The sequence below is a fragment of the Astatotilapia calliptera genome, chromosome 23 (assembly GCF_964374335.1).
Source record: "Astatotilapia calliptera chromosome 23, fAstCal68.1, whole genome shotgun sequence".
In the NCBI taxonomy this organism is placed as follows: domain Eukaryota; kingdom Metazoa; phylum Chordata; class Actinopteri; order Cichliformes; family Cichlidae; genus Astatotilapia; species Astatotilapia calliptera.
In genome coordinates this window covers 27,904,212-27,924,462 of record NC_137443.1, presented here as the reverse complement: position 1 = coordinate 27,924,462, position 20,251 = coordinate 27,904,212, and the positions used below count along the sequence as shown (strand labels likewise).

General features: G+C 40.1%; 1 protein-coding gene and 1 long non-coding RNA gene across 8 annotated transcripts in view; one reads left to right on the top strand and one right to left on the bottom strand.

Annotated features, from left to right (window-relative positions):
• Window positions 1–16,398, top strand: part of LOC113016060 (uncharacterized) — a 57,120-nt gene extending 40,722 nt beyond the window's left edge. For 5 of the 7 annotated variants that reach the window (XM_080296888.1, XM_026158557.2, XM_026158553.2 and 2 more), the window contains 37 exons: window positions 1,527–1,669; window positions 1,752–1,769; window positions 2,409–2,615; window positions 2,692–2,718; window positions 2,841–2,903; window positions 2,984–3,067; window positions 3,146–3,196; window positions 3,296–3,436; window positions 3,572–3,625; window positions 3,927–3,971; window positions 4,111–4,173; window positions 4,926–5,057; window positions 5,268–5,333; window positions 5,416–5,442; window positions 7,460–7,558; window positions 7,641–7,676; window positions 8,566–8,652; window positions 8,847–8,879; window positions 8,988–9,023; window positions 9,121–9,180; window positions 9,484–9,561; window positions 9,766–9,801; window positions 9,902–9,955; window positions 10,330–10,401; window positions 10,498–10,563; window positions 10,652–10,679; window positions 11,118–11,150; window positions 11,234–11,268; window positions 11,394–11,510; window positions 11,597–11,744; window positions 12,327–12,391; window positions 12,618–12,746; window positions 12,845–12,877; window positions 12,963–13,325; window positions 13,412–13,609; window positions 15,179–15,288; window positions 15,380–16,398. In XM_080296888.1, the coding sequence (XP_080153014.1) occupies window positions 1,527–1,669; window positions 1,752–1,769; window positions 2,409–2,615; window positions 2,692–2,718; window positions 2,841–2,903; window positions 2,984–3,067; window positions 3,146–3,196; window positions 3,296–3,436; window positions 3,572–3,625; window positions 3,927–3,971; window positions 4,111–4,173; window positions 4,926–5,057; window positions 5,268–5,333; window positions 5,416–5,442; window positions 7,460–7,558; window positions 7,641–7,676; window positions 8,566–8,652; window positions 8,847–8,879; window positions 8,988–9,023; window positions 9,121–9,180; window positions 9,484–9,561; window positions 9,766–9,801; window positions 9,902–9,955; window positions 10,330–10,401; window positions 10,498–10,563; window positions 10,652–10,679; window positions 11,118–11,150; window positions 11,234–11,268; window positions 11,394–11,510; window positions 11,597–11,744; window positions 12,327–12,391; window positions 12,618–12,746; window positions 12,845–12,877; window positions 12,963–13,325; window positions 13,412–13,609; window positions 15,179–15,288; window positions 15,380–15,590 (3,248 nt within the window). In that variant the 3' untranslated portion in view covers window positions 15,591–16,398. The remainder of the gene's footprint in view (window positions 1–1,526; window positions 1,670–1,751; window positions 1,770–2,408; window positions 2,616–2,691; window positions 2,719–2,840; window positions 2,904–2,983; window positions 3,068–3,145; window positions 3,197–3,295; window positions 3,437–3,571; window positions 3,626–3,926; window positions 3,972–4,110; window positions 4,174–4,925; window positions 5,058–5,267; window positions 5,334–5,415; window positions 5,443–7,459; window positions 7,559–7,640; window positions 7,677–8,565; window positions 8,653–8,846; window positions 8,880–8,987; window positions 9,024–9,120; window positions 9,181–9,483; window positions 9,562–9,765; window positions 9,802–9,901; window positions 9,956–10,329; window positions 10,402–10,497; window positions 10,564–10,651; window positions 10,680–11,117; window positions 11,151–11,233; window positions 11,269–11,393; window positions 11,511–11,596; window positions 11,745–12,326; window positions 12,392–12,617; window positions 12,747–12,844; window positions 12,878–12,962; window positions 13,326–13,411; window positions 13,610–15,178; window positions 15,289–15,379) is intronic. The other 2 variants (XM_026158554.2, XM_026158555.2) reach the window with 2 other exon arrangements.
• LOC145424084 (uncharacterized) lies at window positions 337–8,996 on the bottom strand. Its single transcript, XR_013905038.1, has 3 exons — window positions 8,531–8,996; window positions 3,548–3,611; window positions 337–2,613 (listed from the first exon to the last, which is right to left on the bottom strand). It is a non-coding gene; the product is annotated as an uncharacterized LOC145424084 (long non-coding RNA).
• Window positions 16,399–20,251: the final 3,853 nt, after the last annotated feature.

Here is a 20,251-nt window from a genome sequence, read left to right as displayed (position 1 = left end):
GCGATGGTGTCTTAGTTTTGTCCCCAAGAGAGCAAATCTTGATGATTACTGAAGTAGCTGACTACTTACTACTGAAATTTGTAGCACAACATCCAACATTATTTCTACTTGTAGTGCTACTCTGAATAGTCCTCAGGAACTCTGTTTAATCAGATTGGCTTAAATTAAAATCACAGGATGGTAGAAATGACATTTTAAAGGTATAATCTTTATTAAAATCTCTGTTCCAGTCAACTTTGGTGCAAAACATAATATAATAACTTACCTTTAATGCTCTATCGGACATTTCTTGAGTAAAACGTTCTGTTGTATAAGTGACGATGGGCAACGCTCAAATTCAAATTTCAAATTCAAATTTTATTTGTCACGTACACAGTCATACACAGTACGATATGTAGTGAAATGCTTGGACAACTGCTCGTGACCTAGAGAAAACAAAAAAGGAAAAGGCTATGAATAAGATGAATAAGATCATGGAGGTCCAACACTGACAAAATAATGAATGAATGAATAAATGGCTCAAAAAAGTGCCATATACCTTAAATATAAAAATACATAAAATAAGATGAAAATTGGTGTTTCAGATTTTATGTTTTTCATTAATGGTGTTATTTCCTCCTTTTTTTTTTTTTTTGCTCATTTTTTATTTATTTATTTATTTTTATTTATTCATTCCATTCTCCTATTTGAACTTTTTTTTTTACTTTCTATTTCCTGTTTTTTCCTCTTATTTATTCTCGTGTGTTTTTTATTTGACTGTTGACTTATTTATTTATGTTCCTGTTTTTACTTCATTTTCACTCATTTTATTTAATATTTACTAATTTTGTTAGTCCACAAACAAAACTACTGTAACTTTTTATTGTTAAGCAGAAGCAACTAAACCTACTAGTTTAAATACAAAAAACAGTAAAACATGCATGTTCTGCCTCTCGTGACCTGTTTGGGCTCATAAAGACATTTTCACTCCAGCCGTCACCAACAATAGAAAACCAACGTTAATTGTAAGCAGCGCTAATGTGTCTGCTTTAATATTTGTCTCTTTTTTGTCTTTACCAAAAGCAAACTTACAGATCAACATGGTTTTATTTTATTTATTTATCTATTTATTTATGGTGGACCTGTTAAGTTAAATATAAAACCCTGAAGAAACGATACAGCTAACCTTGAAATGAGAAGCAAGAATTCCTGCTTCCCTCTATAGGACTGATTTCTAAAATAAAATTGTCCTTATTTGCAGAGAAAAATAAATAGAAGGCAATTTCATTAAAGACATTTTTTGGCTTTTGCTTTGGCATCTTCTGTGCTTTCATTTTGTGATTATTGCAGTTCCAATTTCACATTTTGCTTTGGGTGATGGTGAAGGACTGTTTGCTGGATCAGCGTGCTTGACATCCATATGCTATATAAGAGCAGATGATGCATTGATAGTTGCTGGTCTTACATTTACACATATTACATTTGTATTTAAGCATTCTTGTCCTGCGGCACAGTCTAGATGTTCCTAACTTGCTAAATTACTTCAGGTACAATCGGTGCTAAAGGTGAAAAAGGAGACAGAGGAGAGAAAGGCTCAAAGGGGGACCAGGGCCCTGTAGGAGCGAAGGGAGATTCAGGTGTCAGCTCTGGCTCTGGTTTCTCTGCACAGGGTGGAGTCCAAGGACAGAAGGTAAGACACCACTTTGTGTCTGTGAGTGTGTTTTTAGTGATCGTATGGCTGATGCACTCAACTGTTTCTTCCTGCTTTTCAGGGTGAAAAAGGTGAAAAGGTATGTAAAGTGTCTGTCCATGTACTCATACACATGCAGTTTGGCTTTTATACATAATGAGCTAAACAAAAATAAGGAGGTCAGCATGTGTACAAATAATCCCTTCAATGCAGAAGCTCAGGATTCAGAAAACTCTAAAATCTCAGTCTCAGAGCCATGAGTTTTGTTTTTCGCACTCGGCTCTGTCCGGTGTCACATATAGTTGAAAAGATGGCCTTATAGGGGGAGGAGCTAAAACTATTTTGAGTTCTGAATCATTGAAGGCTACTCTGGTCGAATCAAGGAATAAAAACATGTTGGAGATGAGCAGAAAGGCTCATGTCAGAATGAATGAATTGAAGCACAAGAGCAGAAATGTCTAAATGCCGATCAGCCGGGAGCAAAACTTATGATACAGATTGAATTTGAAATTTTATTCTTGCCATTAGAAATGATAGAAATTATTTCAGGTTCATCCATAACAACATGTTTTGTTTCTGCTGTCAACAGATCTACTGTGTCTCTGCTAGAGAAACTATTATTGCCTTTATTATACACATAAAGCTTAAAACTATAATTCACATTTAAATTATCTAAACCTGTAATCTAAGTATTAACTAAGTATTACATTCCTTCCAAATCCAACATTCTCACTCACAGGGTGATCTTGGCAAAGGCTACACTGGTAAAAAAGGAGATCGTGGGGCTCAGGGGCCTCCCGGACCACCTGGTCCTACAGGACCTGCAGCTGAGGTGGTCCGACTTGGGGATGGCTCTATTGTGCAGCAGCTGGCCGGACCCCCCGGACCACCAGGACTGCCAGGGTCAGATGGGCCTGCAGGACCTCCTGGAGCTGATGGGGAGCCTGTGAGTACAACGAGGTTTAGAGCTGTTTAATGCTTGGAGGTTCATGTTGCTCAGAGGTTGTTCATTAATCTTTCAGGGTGATCCAGGAGAGGATGGAAGAGCTGTGAGTTTCTCTGTTTTCACATTGAAATATTGCTACAAAAGAAGAATTATTTATAGGCTTTTCCAGATAAATCGATTGAAATATTATCAGTGTAATTTGGGTTTTTTTGCTTCTGTTTCCAGGGTCCTCCTGGGCTGCAGGGTGTTCCAGGAATTCCAGGAGGTCCTGGTGCCAAAGGCGAAAAGGTGCCCTATTTAAGTCATCTGTTTAAAGAAGACACATGGCATTATGTAACGTGATAATCCGTGGTCTTAAAATCCTCCAGGGTGAACGTGGAGAGGGTCAGCCGGGACCCAGAGGCCCCCCAGGTCCACCTGGACCTCCTGGACCTGGTACTGGTGATCGTCCAGTAAGTCCAGGCTCCACACACTCTTTTCATTCATTTCATAACTTCCAAAACTTTTCACTAAACTTATGCTTCTTACAGACATTTGTTGACATGGAGGGCTCGGGATTCCCAGACTTGGATAAAATCCGGGTATGCTTTGTTTTGGGGTTTTTATGTTGTTTTTTTTAACATAAGTAAAAAGTAGTCACTTGAGGTGGTAATATGATTGTTTTGGGATTTGTTATCTAGGGTCCACATGGTCCACCGGGTCTCCCAGGTCCTCCTGGCCCTCCTGGGATCCCTGGTACTTCAGTGGCAGTGGGCCTTGATGGTCCAATAGCTGTTGGACCTCCTGGACCACCTGGGCAAGATGGTGCTCCGGGATTGCCAGTGAGTATTTTACTTTGATTACTTACCATTTTACTTCCTTACCACCCAATGCCTTCATTGTTCTGCTTTTAAATGTTGTTGATGTTTATTTGAGGTATAGTAAATACTGACTCTGTTTTGTGTTTGCTGCTGTAGGGACCCCCTGGTCCTCCTGGGCTACCCGGTCCACCTGGACCTGCAGGAGGAAAGGTAAAGATAGACTCAGTCTGTGGGGCTGTACTATGGTACATGCTAGCAAGAGACAATGTACTCACTAAAAGACTTAATCATTTATTAATAAAATCTGAATGAGAAATTCATTAGTTTTATTTAGTGATTAACCAAAATATTTTAAAGATTTTTATTTTGACCACAAAACAGCAAAAAAAAAATTCAAGAAGGATTTAAATGAATACAGCCTACAATCCTGGACTAAATGTAATGATTCAATAGACATTTCTTTTGAATGTATTGACTATCATATATTTTGTTTTAAATCTTCTTTCCCCAGGGTGACAGTGGTGACCTCGGTCTTCCAGGACCAGCTGGAGAAAAGGTGAGCTTCATTTTTAATTTCAGCCCTTAAAACTCTCATCATTGAAAGCAGAAAGATGTTCCCCACTGAACTGATATGAAAATGTTGTACTTGGTGGCCCATCCATGTACTCTTCACATTCTTTGTTGCTTTCCTTTAGCAAGATGCACAAGGCTCCAGCTTTTTCACCGGCTTGTTCTCTTACTTTACTCCATCCTCTACGGTGTGTAATGGGTTGGTGGTCCTGGGGCATGTCTCTGCTGTGATGATTTATTTTATTTTCTCGAGTTTTCTGCATTATTTACTCTTTATCATTATTATTATTATATTACTATTATTTTCTGTTTTCACAGAATCTTTCAAGACATTGCAGCTGTGAAAGATTCTGTTTCCATAAAAGACTTTCTTCACTCATTTAAGGACCTACTCTGCGTTTCCTTAGTTTCTGTCATGCATATACAAAGCAAGGTGTTCATATTAAAAATGACCAAAGTTTTAATAAATCAGGCTTCACACTGTGCAGATTTTTAGATACTTTCACCAAAAATGGTTTCTTTAAATAGTTACTTGGTACAGGGACCTATGAAGAACAGGCCGTACAGCTCACAAGCACTGGGTACTGCCCCTCAGCAAGCTTCCAGAAGCTGGCTAATCATATGACAGTGTCCTGTTAGAAAGAGACATGCACTAACACGACTTGCTTCAGACATACAGGGCGATGATAAAGAGGCATGTTTGTCCATTGTTGAATTATACAATCAGCTCTAGTACAATCCAAAAATAAATACAGGCACATTAATGAGCATAGTAGGTCCCCAAACCTTAACTGTAACCTTCATCCGCATCTCTATTTAACCTCCAGCTCTGCACGTGCCTGTGTCATGCCACCGTTTGCTCTTCCTGTCCTACTTTTCTTCTCCTCTTTATACAGTGTTGAACATAATCTGACATTACAACTGACCTCTGCCACCTAAGGGCTCTCAGGGTGAACCAGGACAGGTGGGGACATCAGGACAGACTGGCCTGGCAGGGCTTCCAGGTCCAATGGGACCAGTGGGACCACCAGGGCCCCCCGGACCACCTGGGCCACCATATCGTATTGGCTATGTGAGTAGATTCCTTTTCTCCTTTTTTTTGTTTTCTTTTGTTTTTTGTGGACAGATGAGAGCAAGTACCAAGCTAAAAAAAGTTGTTAGTTTGAGGATGCCGGTAGCAACCATTGATATCTACTCTGAAATGTCAACCAGTCCAAACAGTCTGAGTGGATGAGAAGCTAGAAGTGATCAGTTGTTTTGACTTCAAATTATCTCCATACAGGGCGATCAAGATGGATATGAGGTACTCAGTGGTTTGCCTGGACTCAGAGGCGAACCTGGACCCCAGGTAACGAGTTACAAATATGGGAGATTGTTGTTCCTTGTAAATTTTTGTATATCTCATGCTGTCCTGTGCCATATTTTTCCAGGGCCCACCTGGTATTGCAGGTCATCCTGTAAGTATGCCAGAAAAACTGTATGGCTTGAATAAGTTATTTCTTTATGTCCATGATACCGTAATTATTCAGCCCCCTGATTCAATTGTAGAACCACCTTTTGCTGCAATTACAGCTGCCAGTCCTTTAGGGAACGTCTCTACCAGCTTTGCACATTGTTGTGGAAGTTTTCCACTTAAATAAAGCCTGCAGACGAGCGGTGAGCGGTAGCTGACATTCTTTAATCCAAACACACAAAGAACATACAACCAAGCTTGTGGAGCCCCTGCATGACCACGGGGCAGACGGTCAGCAGAGTCTCACTGAGCCTAGCATGGCTCTCAGTTAAATACCTTCTCCAGGAACAAAAGGCAGTACACAGCTGTTTCACACCTTAAGGTTTACACTCCCTTGCTACCTCCCAGAGTCCTTGAAGAGACAAAAGACTCTTCCTGTGGAGTTCCTGTTTCCCCCAACATCCTTACTGCACCCCCTCTTAACGTATGAGTGTCAGACATGTTAAAATCCAGTAGCACCAAGGCATCATACAATAATGTGATTAATAAGTGAAAGAAATTCCTATACAACATCTAGAGACTGAAATCCTTGCCCATTCTTCTTTGCAAAACAGCTCCAGTTCAGTCAGATTAGATGGACAGCGTTTGTGAACAGCAGTTTTCAGATCTTGCCACAGATTCTCGATTGGGTTTAGATACCAGACAGGTCAGGAATAAAGTTATTGAGAAATTTATAGCAAGCTTTCCCAAAGATTTCCCAAGCCTTGAACATCCCATGGAGCACTGTTTAACAGCAGTGCAAGCCACTGTAGTATATTTTTTTCTTCTTAAACTTTATTGATCCCCATGGGAAAAATTCCTCTTTGCATTTTACCCATTCACCCAGTGAAGCAGTGGGCAGCCATTGGGCGCCCAGGGAGCAGTTTGTAGGAACGGTATCTTGCTCAGGGGTACCTCAGGGTAGCCGTTCAGTGGATTCAAACCCCTGACCTGGAGCCATCCCTGCCCCTATTAACATCAATTCGAATTAGGATCAAATCCAACTATCTCCACAGTAATTTTGCTTTTGTTTAGCATCCGAGCTATCTTCTTTTTTTGGCATGAGTGTGGCTACTTAAGTCACATAAAGTATAAATTTCACATCAAAGTACAAGGGTCTGAATCAAATATAAAAAGGTGTGCCTCAAGGTTCGACTTTGGGGCCACTTTGGTTTTCTGTTTATTACTGATATCAGTTATATATGTGTTTTCAAATGATTTGCTCAATTATTTGCTCTGTTGTGTATCTGTTAATCACATATTCAGTTGGCTTTTCAGTCTGATAAGCTCTGGGTTAGTTAAAAACATCTAAGACTTGTCTTATTAGACCTGACAATAAAGATTACATTAGTATTTAGCCTAGTTTTAATATCAATAAATTACACATAGAAAAATGAAGATCTAAAAAAATGCTTACAAAATTTTTTATAGACTCTTACTATAGAGTAGTATAAATGTCTGTATTTGTCTGTATATGCAGTATTCCCTCCTTAATGTGTGGATCAGTCTCAGTGCAACATCGTCACACACAAAGTGATTATTAAAACGTGTGTGTTTTAATAATATTTATTATAATCCTTCATATCCTTTTTTTTAAATTTTCATATTTGTGATCCATCATTCACGCACTTTCATCAAAGCACTTTTTTTTAGCCCACATTCACACTCTGATGCATACATCACAGAACAACTTAGGGTTCAGTATCTTGCCCAAGGATACTTACAGTAGTCATTACATCTACATGAGTCCTATATTGTTTCACAATTCATAAGCACAGTTTTTTAACCCCCCAAAATCCTGGATATTAAGTGAGAAACCATACCTATGTTTTATATGTACATTAACATAAATGAAAAAAGTCTTCCAAAGTTTGTCTTATTAACAATATTAGTAGCAGCATTCCATTTTAATTCAGTGAATTTATGTCATACTTTTATGAATTCACCACTCCTGTAAAGAATATGTTTTACTGTTTTTTTAGGGAAATCCAGGTTTACCAGGAACACCTGGTAGCAAAGGAGCAGAAGGACCACGAGGACCTCCTGGGATCCCTGGCTTGAATGGTTCAACTGGAGAAAAAGTATGGCTAACATTAGTGTTACTGTACACGTACTAGTATTAATGATATGGTCTTCTAATACAGTATCCTGATTCTTTTTTAGGGTCCAAAGGGAGACAGTGGCGAGAAAGGAGAGAGGGTGAGTTGAATGCAGACTTAAAGTTGTTAGGAAGCTCTTCATTTCATATCAGCTTCATCAGCATATGCAGTTCCCAAATAACCTTTTAGTTATTATAATTTATCTAGAGTTTACTGTCTATCTAAATCGATGAAAGGAATGTGTATGTAGGATAATTTGTCATAGATCATGTGATCTCTTTGAAGATTTCTTTAGAACAGAAGCAACACGTGCAAGATCGCAAGTGCTTCAAAGTTCTGTTTGGGCCTACCTATTTTTTCATTAGTTTTATTGAATTCATGCAAACTTTCCTTTTGTGGAGTTTAGTTATATGCCGATGACAGCAATTATAGTTACCAACAAAACTTTCTTTGAAGGTTTCTACATTAGGTCCTTTTATTTCTGTATGTCTCAATGTTATGATCGCTGACCATCGGATTGAGTTATATGCAGATGATGCCTTTATATTGGAGCGACCGTGGCTCAGGGGGTTGGGAATCGCATCTGTAACCGGAAGGTTGCCGGTTCGATCCCTGGACTTTCTGTCCTGGTCGTTGTGTCCTTGGGCAAGACACTTTACCCTACTTGCCTACAGGTTTTGGCCAGAGGGGCCGATGGCGCGATATGGCAGCCTCGCTTCTGTCAGTCTGCCCCAGGGCAGCTGTGGCTACAACTGTAGCTGCCTCCACCAGTGTGTGAATGAATAGTGGTATTGTAAAGCGCTTTGGGTGCCTTGAAAAGCGCTATATAAAATCCAATCCATTATTATTCAGTACCAGTCAAAAGTTTCATATGCATGTTCAATATTCAATAATGCAATATTCATTCAGACAAGGACTCGATTAAACTATGCTCTGAACATATTGCATACTCACCCATTTCTGCCTGATAATGCACCAATTTGTAACAGGGTTTGCCAGGAAGAGATGGTGGACCACCTGGACCTCCAGGCCCTCCTGGACCTCCAGGACAGATCATCTACCAGCCAGGAGGAGATGTGAGTCTTCATTCAACTTGTAAATGTACAGAGGTTGAATGATTCTGGATTAATATGTGAAATAACACTAACCCACACAGCACAGCCTGTCTAAATCGATTTTCCTCCTGATGTTACTCATCTACACTAATAGCCACAGCATGCTTGTTTGTTCATTCACATTCATACTAACTGACCTAACTTTGTCTTGCTAGTATAACGACCTTTATTGGAATGAAGCAGGGCAGGTAGGTGGATGCGCCCCTCAGTCCCCTAACAATCTTATCAAAAGCGTCGCCACAAAACATTAAGTTGAGAGAATATTTTAGCATTTTCAAACTGCGTTTCTTTTTCAGGTTGGACCAGGTATTCCAGGCAGGGCAGGATTCCCAGTACGTATCACCATGATCATCAAACAGTTGAGCCTGTAGGAAACCAACTGATTCAAAACAATGCAAGTAAGTGATTATATTGTGTGTATGGATTTAGGGCCCAATGGGACCAAAAGGGGAAAAAGGGAACCCAGGGCCACCAGGATATGCACCTAAGGTAGGTGCATATCTTTGTTTGTTCATTTCACATTTTAAGACATGTATATTCATTATATTTTGTGCACCATTGTTTTTTAATTTAATACATTTTCATATTAACATGATTTCACATGATTTTTAATTACATTCCTCTCAGTAAGTGACATACTTTTTACTTTCCAAATTATTTAACACAATTTGTGTTAAAGTAACAGGAAACGAATGGAGTTCAATATTTTAATATCAACAATATTTTTTAAAGGCCTTGTGACTTAAATACTGTTTCCAGTAGTATTTTTGTAAGTTCTTGCTTTTTGTTCAGGGAGAAAAAGGAGAGCCTAGTGTCATCACGGGGCCTGATGGGAGACCTCTATTCCTGGGAGGCTTGACAGGACAGCCGGTAAATAAATCAAGTTAAAAAAAATCTGTCATTATGGACTTTGATGATAGAAACAAAGTATTTATCCAGCTGCCTTAGTGTCGATCCGATACCGATATCAGTGTTGGCATGGATAGTTCTAGTTCAGGTGATCATTCCTAATATGTTTAAATCAAAATATCACTGTGTGTGATGTTTACAGTGTGCTTGTGTCTTAATTTGCAGGGCGAGAGAGGAAGTCCTGGCCCAATGGGATTTCCAGTATGTTGTCTAAATTTTAAAAGTTCACAACTTTAGACTTGTTTAACAAGTTAGCAAAATCAGATTAGTATAACGAGCTTCAATGTACATTTTTCTCCAGGGTCCACAAGGTCCTCAAGGCCAGAAGGGGGAGATTGGTTTTCCTGGCCGATCGGTAAGTTTGGCATCTTTACAAAGATTTCATGATAAGCCTTCACATAGTTAGGAAGGTATTTGACTGGAGTAATGACACAAACAACTGCCCAGTAGGGAAATATCACCCTTGATGCTGATCTCATGGCTACAAATATAAAGTGTAAAAGTATGAAGTCAGAAATGTAGTGGTTTGTGCAAATACTATGGCAATCAGTTGATTCTTCATATTAGATTTATGTGACAGCAACTGTGAAAAGAGAACAACAGTGGAGTCCAATCTTAGGAAGCTTTGATTTGCAGGGTTGAGAGGGAAGACAGTATTAATAATTAATTATTTTTTTAGAAGTTCATTATGTCAGAATGTAACTGTGACATTCTGCAACCTTGTTTTAGGGTCGACCAGGACTAAACGGTGCCAAAGGAGAGAAGGGAGATGCAGGCAGTGGATCTGGATACGGATACCCTGTGAGTGCTGAAGATTTGACTTTTATCAGATCCTGATTTCAATCCATTTGTCATCTTTTACAGAAACAGTAATCAATATTATTTTTTGTGTCTCAGGGACCACCAGGCCCACCAGGGCCCCCTGGGCCTCCCGGACCTCCTGTTCCTATTGACAGACTCGGAGTGAGTCCAGAGATGATATTTTCCTGTTGTGGTGCATATATCGGTCAAAATGGGTTAAAGTTCCCTAATTCTTTCCTTTTAATTTCAGGGATATGATTACTCCAGGTATTACGCTGGTGAGTTCACTTCAAATTCAATGTTAGATGCCAACGTTATGAGAAACATTTTAAGAAGTACAATATATTACCTTAATATCTGTATGGTGAATGTGAAGCGTCATGGTTAGCTTGGCTTAGCAGAAAGGCTGGAAGATATGCAACAGCTGTCTGATCTCGGTCCAGCAGTTAAAAAACCTCCAAAAATCTCAAAAAGATTTCTCCCCACAGTGATTTTAGAGTTAAAAAGGGTTTAGGTGGAGAGCTGTGTTTGAATTATACCGTCCCACTGGTGGAGTTTAGCAGTAACTAAAAGGTTCAGAAGCAGCAGTTGTTTGGCCTCTATGTTTGGCCTGACTCTAATAACGGGTCGTTATCCTTTGCAGTTACAGTAAATAAAGTCAGGATTTGAGGAAATGCTGTGTTCTTGTGGTTGTTTAACTTGTTGTTTTTTAACAGTTAAAGGAGAGAAAGGAGATCGGGGACCACCAGGTAACGTCCCTGACAGACGTGTAAATGTTTAAAGTTTTCAGTCTGTGGACAAATTTAAGGCAAGACATTTTTGTCTGTTCCAGGTTTTGGATCAAACATTGACATTTACAGTTTAAAGGTAATCCCTCGCCTTTGCACACTTTAGATTTTATGTCTTTATATTTTAAGATTAAGTTGTTCAAATCGGTTTGAGTTTTGATTGTACTGCTGGCTTTCTCTCTGATTTTTAATGTGTCTACCCAGAATGAGCTGAAAGGTGAAAGTGGCGTGAAAGGAGAGAAAGGAGAGCCAGGCGGAGGATATTATGACCCCCGGTATGGAGGAAGCGGAGTCGGAGCCCCGGGAGTGCCTGGACCTCCAGTACGATCACACTCTGGAAAACATACTGCCACTTCATGTTTTTAAAGATGCTGTAAATCAGACTCTGTGTCCTCCTGTCTTATTAGGGCCCTAAAGGAGACTCCATTATTGGCCCACCAGGCCCCCAGGGGCCACCTGGACCACCTGGAAGAGGGTATGATGGACCACCTGGACCACCAGGGCCACCTGGACCTCCAGGAGCATCACTAGATGGATCTTACAGAGGCACACAGAGTGAGTTAAACTGGAAAACATCCCTTAAATATGAAAGACTTCTTAAAAGAAGGTGATTTATATATTAAAATTTGAATGACTTGCTGCTCCTTTAATTTAAACCCCACCTGGATTAACAGTCTTGCATTTTAAAGTGTCCTCTGAGTTTTTGTGCATGAAGAGCTGCTTATCATTTCTAAAAATTTCCCCACATATACAAGAAAACTTTATGTGATAGATGGAATTCTGGCAGGTTTGTCATCAACAAAAGCCTCTGATACAAAAGTGCCTGTAAAAGTTAAACCTCCTGCTTATATTCACTTTTAAACTAGTTTTTTGGTTTTTGGTTTTAAGAATTTGGACAATGATGTAGCATTTAAAGTGTGCTGAATTATCTGTTCATTGTCTACCCATAGATAACTATCATTTTATTACTTTATACTGAAGAAAACTTCACTGCATCATTGCATTTCAACTCTGTGTGCTCAGATTCATGTCTTTTGAGAAGGCGTTCTCTTTTCCATGTCTGGCGCCTGCAACGATAACGATAATGCTTATCCAAGCATTTAGCCTATGTTTAACAAATCTGTGCTTGAACCACAGCTATCAGTATTCCTGGACCACCAGGACCTCCTGGACCTCCTGGAGTGCCTGGTGTGACCTCTGGGGTGAGTAAAACTTTTGTTTATTTTCTGGTTGTCTGTCATGAACTTTAAAAAAAATGTTGGGCGTTCAAATTTTAAAGAGCTGGAAATTATCATTGATTACCTCAATGGATTAGCATAAAACTTGGAAGTCCATCCAGTTTTGTTTTTTTTAAATAATTTTCTAAAACCACAACAAAAACACACGTGTCGGCTGCACAGTAATCCACATTGTGGTCTGTGTTTGCAGGTGACAGTGTTGAGGTCTTACGAAACGATGACAGCTACAGCTAGAAGACAACCTGAGGGCTCTCTGGTGTACATACTAGACCAAACAGATCTCTACCTACGAGTCCGAGATGGAGTTCGTCAAGTCCAGGTGAAACATTCATCTTCATAAATCAGCCGGAAAGATGCAAAAATACTTCAACTGTGGAGTTTTTATCTATATTCATTCTGTTTTTTCTTATTTTTCAGCTTGGGGAGTACATCGCTTTCCCCAGGGAGGATGTGAGCATAATTTTATTTGTCTTTTATCTGGTAATTCAGGTATATAGCGTGCCCAGTTTTAACAAGCCACATGCTGCATATTTAGGGTAATGAGGTTGCTGCTGTGGAGCCTCCGCCAGTTGTCCCTTACTTCCAAGACCACCACTCCCACACGGGCACCTCCACCAACCACTTCAACCAGCCGCATGAGAGTCCGGCCCAACCACATGCTGAGCCTGACTATAAACCTACTTACGTCGATCCCAGATACCAGCCTGATTCGCGGTATCAGTCAGAACCACGGTACCCGGAACTAACAGATCCCAGGTTTCCAAGTTATACAGACCGGTTAAACTCACCTGATAACAGGTATTATGTTGTGGACACTCGTTACCCGATCACCACTCCACGAAGACCACCCCCACGTCAACCCCAGAGTCCGGTCCACTATCACACTTCTGGGCCAGTGGTAAGACAAACCACTTGGTACATCTCAAAGTCTAGCTACTCACATTGTAAGAATACATTTTTACTTCTTGGCATGTTTCCCCACAGCTCCACCTGATTGCTCTGAACAGCCCTCAGACCGGCTCCATGCGGGGCATCCGCGGTGCAGACTTCCTGTGCTTCACCCAGGCTCAGGGCATCGGGATGAAGGGAACTTTCCGGGCCTTCCTGTCTTCCAGACTCCAGGATCTCCACAGCATCGTCCGCAAAACTGACAGACATAATTTATCAGTAGTCAACTTGAAGGTAGTTAAACAGTGTTCTCACCCAACCTGACGTGACCGGTGTCTCGTGAAAGTTTATGCATTGCTCTCACAGACTGTATAAAATAGATGGACATAATCTCAGTGACATCACCCGTTCTCTTCCTGCTGTGACTTTATCCTTACAGTTACATCCTTACAGTCTTTAGAGCCATGAGGGACTATATTTAGATGGAAGGGTACAGATTAGTGTTAAATAATAGACGAATAAAATATAGAAATTCATTCAGTAAAACTGGAGCACAAGAAGCCAAGATCTTTATCGATTAAAAATGCTCTAGAAGACACCACTGACTCAGGAGCAAGCTAGCAACTACAGCTGCCCATCAGTCAGTCAAAGATACCGCTATGCTAACTTTCAGATCGAAGCTTGCTTCAGCTGTAATCTCTCTGTTAGGCTATGATTATAAGAGGGCAAAATTGAGGCAAAAACCTGCAGTTCCTCTAATGGCCACTTGAGACTGGTCAAAGAAGTAAGTCAGTCACCCTAAAGTTCCACATTCAAAAGGACAAAAACCTACAGCAGAAGTAAACATATTTACAGCCCAGTATAAACACATAAAGTTTATGAATCACTAATTTGACCCTTCACATCAACTGTACACCGGGCTAATTATTTGCATTACTGTGCTGTTTGGATTTTGTAAAGACTTAAATTGAGGGAGGGCATGTCTGTTTTTAAAATGCGTGCCATCACAGGACACTCTAATTTGTAAAGCATTCTTCAGCAATAGTTCTCCCGGATTTCTTTTTTCACTCATTTGTCAGTCTAGTCTTTGTACCTGAACATTTTTAAAGGAATATAAACCATTTAACACTGACCTGTGCATCATTCAGTGATAAAAGAGGTAGCTAACACAAGGAATGAGTTATACATTGTATTGTTAGACACTTTGTTACTAGCAGCCTGTCACAGACCACATCATTTGTTCCCATTTCTTTGGTTGAATCAATGAAAAATGCCAAAGATAACACAGTTTGACAGACATAAAATATTATTTTTGCGACAAAGTGATTTACAAAGAGCTATTAGCTGAAAACTTGGCATATTTTAGGATATTGTGTAGTGTGTCCTTAAAACAACTGAGAATGGTAGGTATGAATATCAAACAAAAACTGGTCTGAGCAGGTGCCAGTTTAGCTAAGTTGGATGAGCAGGCGACCATATGCCACATGGGTAAGAGTGGCCGGCCTGGGTTCAAGTCCAGCCCTTTGCCCCATGTCTCTCTTTACCTTCGCTTTCCTGTTAGTCTTCACTGAGTCTGTCTAATAAAGCCAGAAAAAGTCCAAAAACAATATGCTGAAGAAAAAAAAACTTGAGTCAATGGCAAAGGTTCTGATGGAGTGATGAATGCAAATCCTTGGTTCAGCTTCTCGGTGCGCACAGAGATGTGTGGCACTATGATTATTTCCATCCTTTTCATACAGTCTGTGGAACTGAGTCACTATTAAAGCCAGCCTCAAATACTCGCTTAAGTGTTGACTCATTTTAAAGCTTTGACATTCCCAACAAAGTGTAATTTGACTCATTCATGTGCCTCGCGTTCACCAGGACGAGGTTCTGTTTGACAGCTGGGACGACATCTTCAGCGGCGGCAGAATGAAGGAAAACGTGTCAATCTACTCGTTTGATGGCAAGGACGTTCTTCACGACAACACATGGTGAGGCTCAAATCAGCATGAATCGTAACATTACATTAGCATTACGTCTTTAAGGCTTGCTAAGGAATGACGCTTTTCTGTTTCTTCACAGGCCAGAGAAGATGGTCTGGCACGGGTCGACTAGCAGAGGCGAGCGGCATGTCGACAGCTTCTGCGAGACGTGGCGTGTGGGCGAACACGCGCTGACCGGCATGGCGTCGCCGCTGCAGAGTGGCAGTTTGCTGCAGCAGAGCTCCAGCAGCTGCTCCAGCTCCAACGTCGTGCTGTGCATCGAGAACAGCGCCGGCCACTCCAGGAGATAGACACGGACACCGTTTTTGTCCACACACAAACACGCACACACTATGATGTGCCTTTGTAAATATGAATTTTCTAAAGAATAATTCGTTTATGTATGTTAACTCCTACTCTATGGTGCTACACAGGATTACCCACGCAAGTTAAGCTCAGGTGACCTACTGTAACTGTCTCTGGCAGCCATGTTGGTGCAGCTTCTCTGTCATTTCTTTTGCTGTTTGAAAGTTGCCAGCTAGCAGTGTCTCTAATAATCATAACCACCGCTAGCTTAAGGTTGTGCACCACAGAAGAAGTAGACTGATAAATATATCAGTGATAAGTGAAACAGAAAAATCCGTTTATAGAAAGAATTCTGCTCTGTGACTAAAGTCCATATCTGGTCTTATTCTGAAAGGACAGGCTGCTGTTAAACTGTCATTTTTCAATTTCTGTGACCCCCTTGGCAACTTACAACACCCTGCAGCAGAGAACACATCGTGACTAGTGTGATTAGATTTATCTCAGAGAGGTTATACTGTACCACGAGAAACTATGTTTGTGTCTCTGGGCTGAGAAAAAGTGTTAAAATGGTTTAAATAAGGTTTTCTGTGCCTTTAACTACACAGCTAGTTTTTATATAGAGTGAAAATGGATATTAGTCAAACAAATTATGATAATGTAATGTTCAGTGTCCAAGAGCAAAGTAAACATTGATTATTTTGTATGTGAAGTGTGTGTTTTAAGCTTCTTTACACTGATTTTATCTGTAACCCACAGACTTTTACTCTGCTTCAAGGGAAGATATTTTCAAATTGTATTTTTAGCCATAACAGAGGGATATTTATTTTTTTTCTAAACTATGCTTTGCCTATAATTTGCGATGTGAGTCCAGTACATGCGCAAAGTAAGAATGAGTTTGTTTGCAGTCACAGAAAGCAAACAAATCACATACATCATGTGTATGTGATTTGCCATAAATCTGTCATGTCGTGTGTTTTTGCTGGCTTTTTGCCCACTGCCACTCTAGTGGAGAGGTTTCATCCTCTTCGTGTGCTAACAGCTGTAACCAATGCAGTGAAATGTGCATTAACTGTTGTGCCTTCTGTCATGTGAGCAACACGCTGAAATGCTTTGTTTCTCTTAATAAATTTGTGTGGAAAAAAGTGCAAGTTTAATCGTAAGTCGTGGATCTCATCATCTGCTGGTTTACCAGCGGCCTTTAAGAAGTTTGTACATGTGCTGATTACTTCTGAGACCTAATGGGACAAAACATTAATCACAGTTTGTTTACAAACACTCTGTATACACTTCATTTCTCATTTAACTGTAGCCTTAAAAACTATATTTGTATTAATGATAAAGTAGTATTATGCTTATTTCCAACTCCATGAGTCAAAATTACCCTTGTTTATCTTATACAGGGGATTGATGGTTGTTTGCTGATATTGGCGATGATACTGAATCGTTATAATTAATGTTGGTCCAGATTCAACATTGCAAGTAACTAATCACATTGTTATGATGTAATAGTTTTGTGATGCAGAAAAAAAATGCTGATGTCCACTCGGGAAAAAATCCAAAATAGGGTCAGGATTAGAGTTGGGGTTGGGATGTGATCGTGGTTAGGGTTAGGGTTACACGACTGTGGTTAGGGTTTGGTGTGATGGTGTTTTAACATCACATCGCAAAACTATGACATCACAGCAATGTGACTGGTTACCTGCAATGTTGAACCTCTGGGGCCCGTTCTTCGTACGTCGCTTACTACATCCAAGATCAAATGACACATCCAAGACCAAACCATCGCGCTAACCGTGAGCTCGCTAATCCGGTTCCCCGAACACACCTGCTGTTGACGATTAGTACAGCTGGACGCAGGAATGTGACATCACTGGGTGTCGTAAAAGGGGCTACGCATCGATAGTAGAAACATTGATCGTCAACCCGCTGATTGGTCGGCGAAAATGTCGAAGGGGCGTGCTCGGTATTTTCCGGCAGCAGAGCAAGAACTCATGAGTGAGGGATTTCAGGAGTTTCAGAGTTTAATTAAAACGCAAGAGAACACTGCAAAGGCTGCAAAAGCAAGGAGAGAGGGCTGGCAGAAAGTTGCTGACAAATCAAACTCGTAGGTAATTTAATAATAACAATAATAATGGATTGGATTTATATAGCGCTTTCCAAGGCACCCAAAGCGCTTTACGATACCACTATTCATTCACTCCCACATTCACACACTGGTGGAGGCAGCTACGGTTGTAGCCAGGCTGCCATATCGCGCCATCGGCCCCTCTGGCCAACACCAGTAGGCGGTAGGGTAGATCTATCATATGACACTATATTGTCCAATATCATATGGCATTATATTATATTATAATATGTTATATTATATCCCCTTTCACATTAGAGCCACAACAGGACCCACAAGAACATGGGAACAAGTAAAAGTGGAATACAGGAGTATTCTACAGAATGGTAATATTTATCTCTTAGATTGCTTTTCGTCTCTTGGCAAGGTAATACTGGCCTGTAATACTCTGTTAGTTTGTTCATAACAGCAACCAAGAAAAGGGCAGAGGAAAAAAAGACAGGTGGTGGTCCTGCACCCCCTCGTCAACAAGTTGGTTAAGTAAATAATACCCTCACGGGAAAATCGATATCTCTCTATGAGCACACTGTCGCGCTGAGCTAAAGGATCCTGTCTATCCCGCAATATACGCTGAATTCTGAGGACTCTCCTTATCAATCTTGCACCTTCCGCAATGGGCTGCTCGCGTATACGGACAGGACATGGCTGCGACAGGCTTCCCAAATCCACCTTCGCTTTTATAGCCGTGGTCTCTCATCTTGATTACACGAAGTAATTTACAATTACTACTCTGAAATATGAATTACATCTGTAATAATCACATACATGTAATAGAATGTTAATAGTACATTTCCCTTTTTTAGGAAATAACCTGTATGTATCTGTGTGACATCAATAAAAGGATCAAGTGCTGCATTGTCTTTAGTTACATTGATGTTATTTATTTATGGTGAAACAGTGGTAAAATATCGCTGTTGCTTTCGTATAAATGAAGCGGACATACCTGCGTGGCCGCGATCTAATCCTGTTTACATAAAGTAAACCTGCTCCCCAGCAGGTTTACGCTTACGGCTCTGTTGCTATGACAGCAAGTCCCGGATGAGCTTCGGGGAACCGAACGATCCAGGATCACGCGAAATCGTCAACAATCTAATCCAGCTAACTTACTTAGCGAGGTACGAAGAACAGGCCCCTGGACCAACATTAGTGCTGATGAACCAGAACAACATAAAGACGACGACATCAGTTCATGTATCTTTTCCCAGCTCCTCCGTTCAGCCTTTCTGTTTTAGCCCCTCCCCCTTTTAAGGCCACACTTAAACAACACTGGTAACAAAGGAACCATGCTGATACATCATTTTTGTTCCTTTAAATTAAGTTTCTTCTGATTGGCTGCCCCTCACGAACAGAAAGTTTGAACAACAAATGGTTGGGGTTTCTGCATCCTTGAGAGGACCATATTTGAGATTGCTGTTCTGTATGATGTGATGCAGCGCCAACAGTAGAATAAACAGCAGAAACTGCGCATATAGACTAATTTGAAATCCACTTTTTCAATGATTGACACTTTTATTTTATTTTGACAAAAGACAGAAGATGACCACAGAAAACACCACTTGTCAGCATAACTTTGTTTATCCTTTATCCTAAACACCTCTACAAGTCATCACCACCCAACAGTTATCCTGGGCTATAATTAAACCACCACTTTAACTGATCCACCACTCATATTAACAAACCAAACAGAATAAATAAAAAAACATATATACATATAAACCGACATGTAGAGATACTCATTAACACGGTGGGGCAAAAAAGTATTTAAGTCAGCCAGCAGTTGTGCAAGTTCTCCCACTTAAAACGATGAGAGACGCCTGTAATTTTCATCATAGGTGTACCTCAACTATGAGAGACAAAATGAGGGGGGAAAAAACCTAGAAAATCACACTGCAAATAAATTCTTAAAAATCAGACAAATTATGGTGTAATATGTATTATGGTCTTGAGGACTTTTAACTGTTTTTACAGGTTTCACAAAGCTTCCTACTGATCTCCTTTAAAGTGACAGAAAGAATAGAATAGAATAGAATAGAATAGAATAGAATAGAATAGAATTCAACTTTATTGTCATTGCACATGCACAGGTACAGGGCAACGAAATGCAGTTTGCATCCATCCAGAAGTGCTTTAGTGATATAGATATATTACAATATATATTAGCAATAATATAGATATGTGAGTATATTACAGAAATGGGTCTATTATGGTATGTTATAATGTACACGGTATGAAGTATGTTGTGAATATTCTATAACTATAAGTATGTACAGGCTGTAGTGAGTACAAGCTATGTACAGGATATGAACAGGATATAAATATGAAAAACTATACAGAATATGAAATGAAATAAATAACTTTACAGAATCTGGGATACACAGCTATACAGAAATGGGAACTATGCAAGTTGTAAACAGTTGTAGGATTAAAGATTATCGAATGTACAGAATGATTATTTACACAGAGCTATACAGTAGTGCAGTTAAGATAAGTGAGGGTGTAGATAGTTTCTACAGAGGCTATATAAAGTGCTAGTGGTTGTGA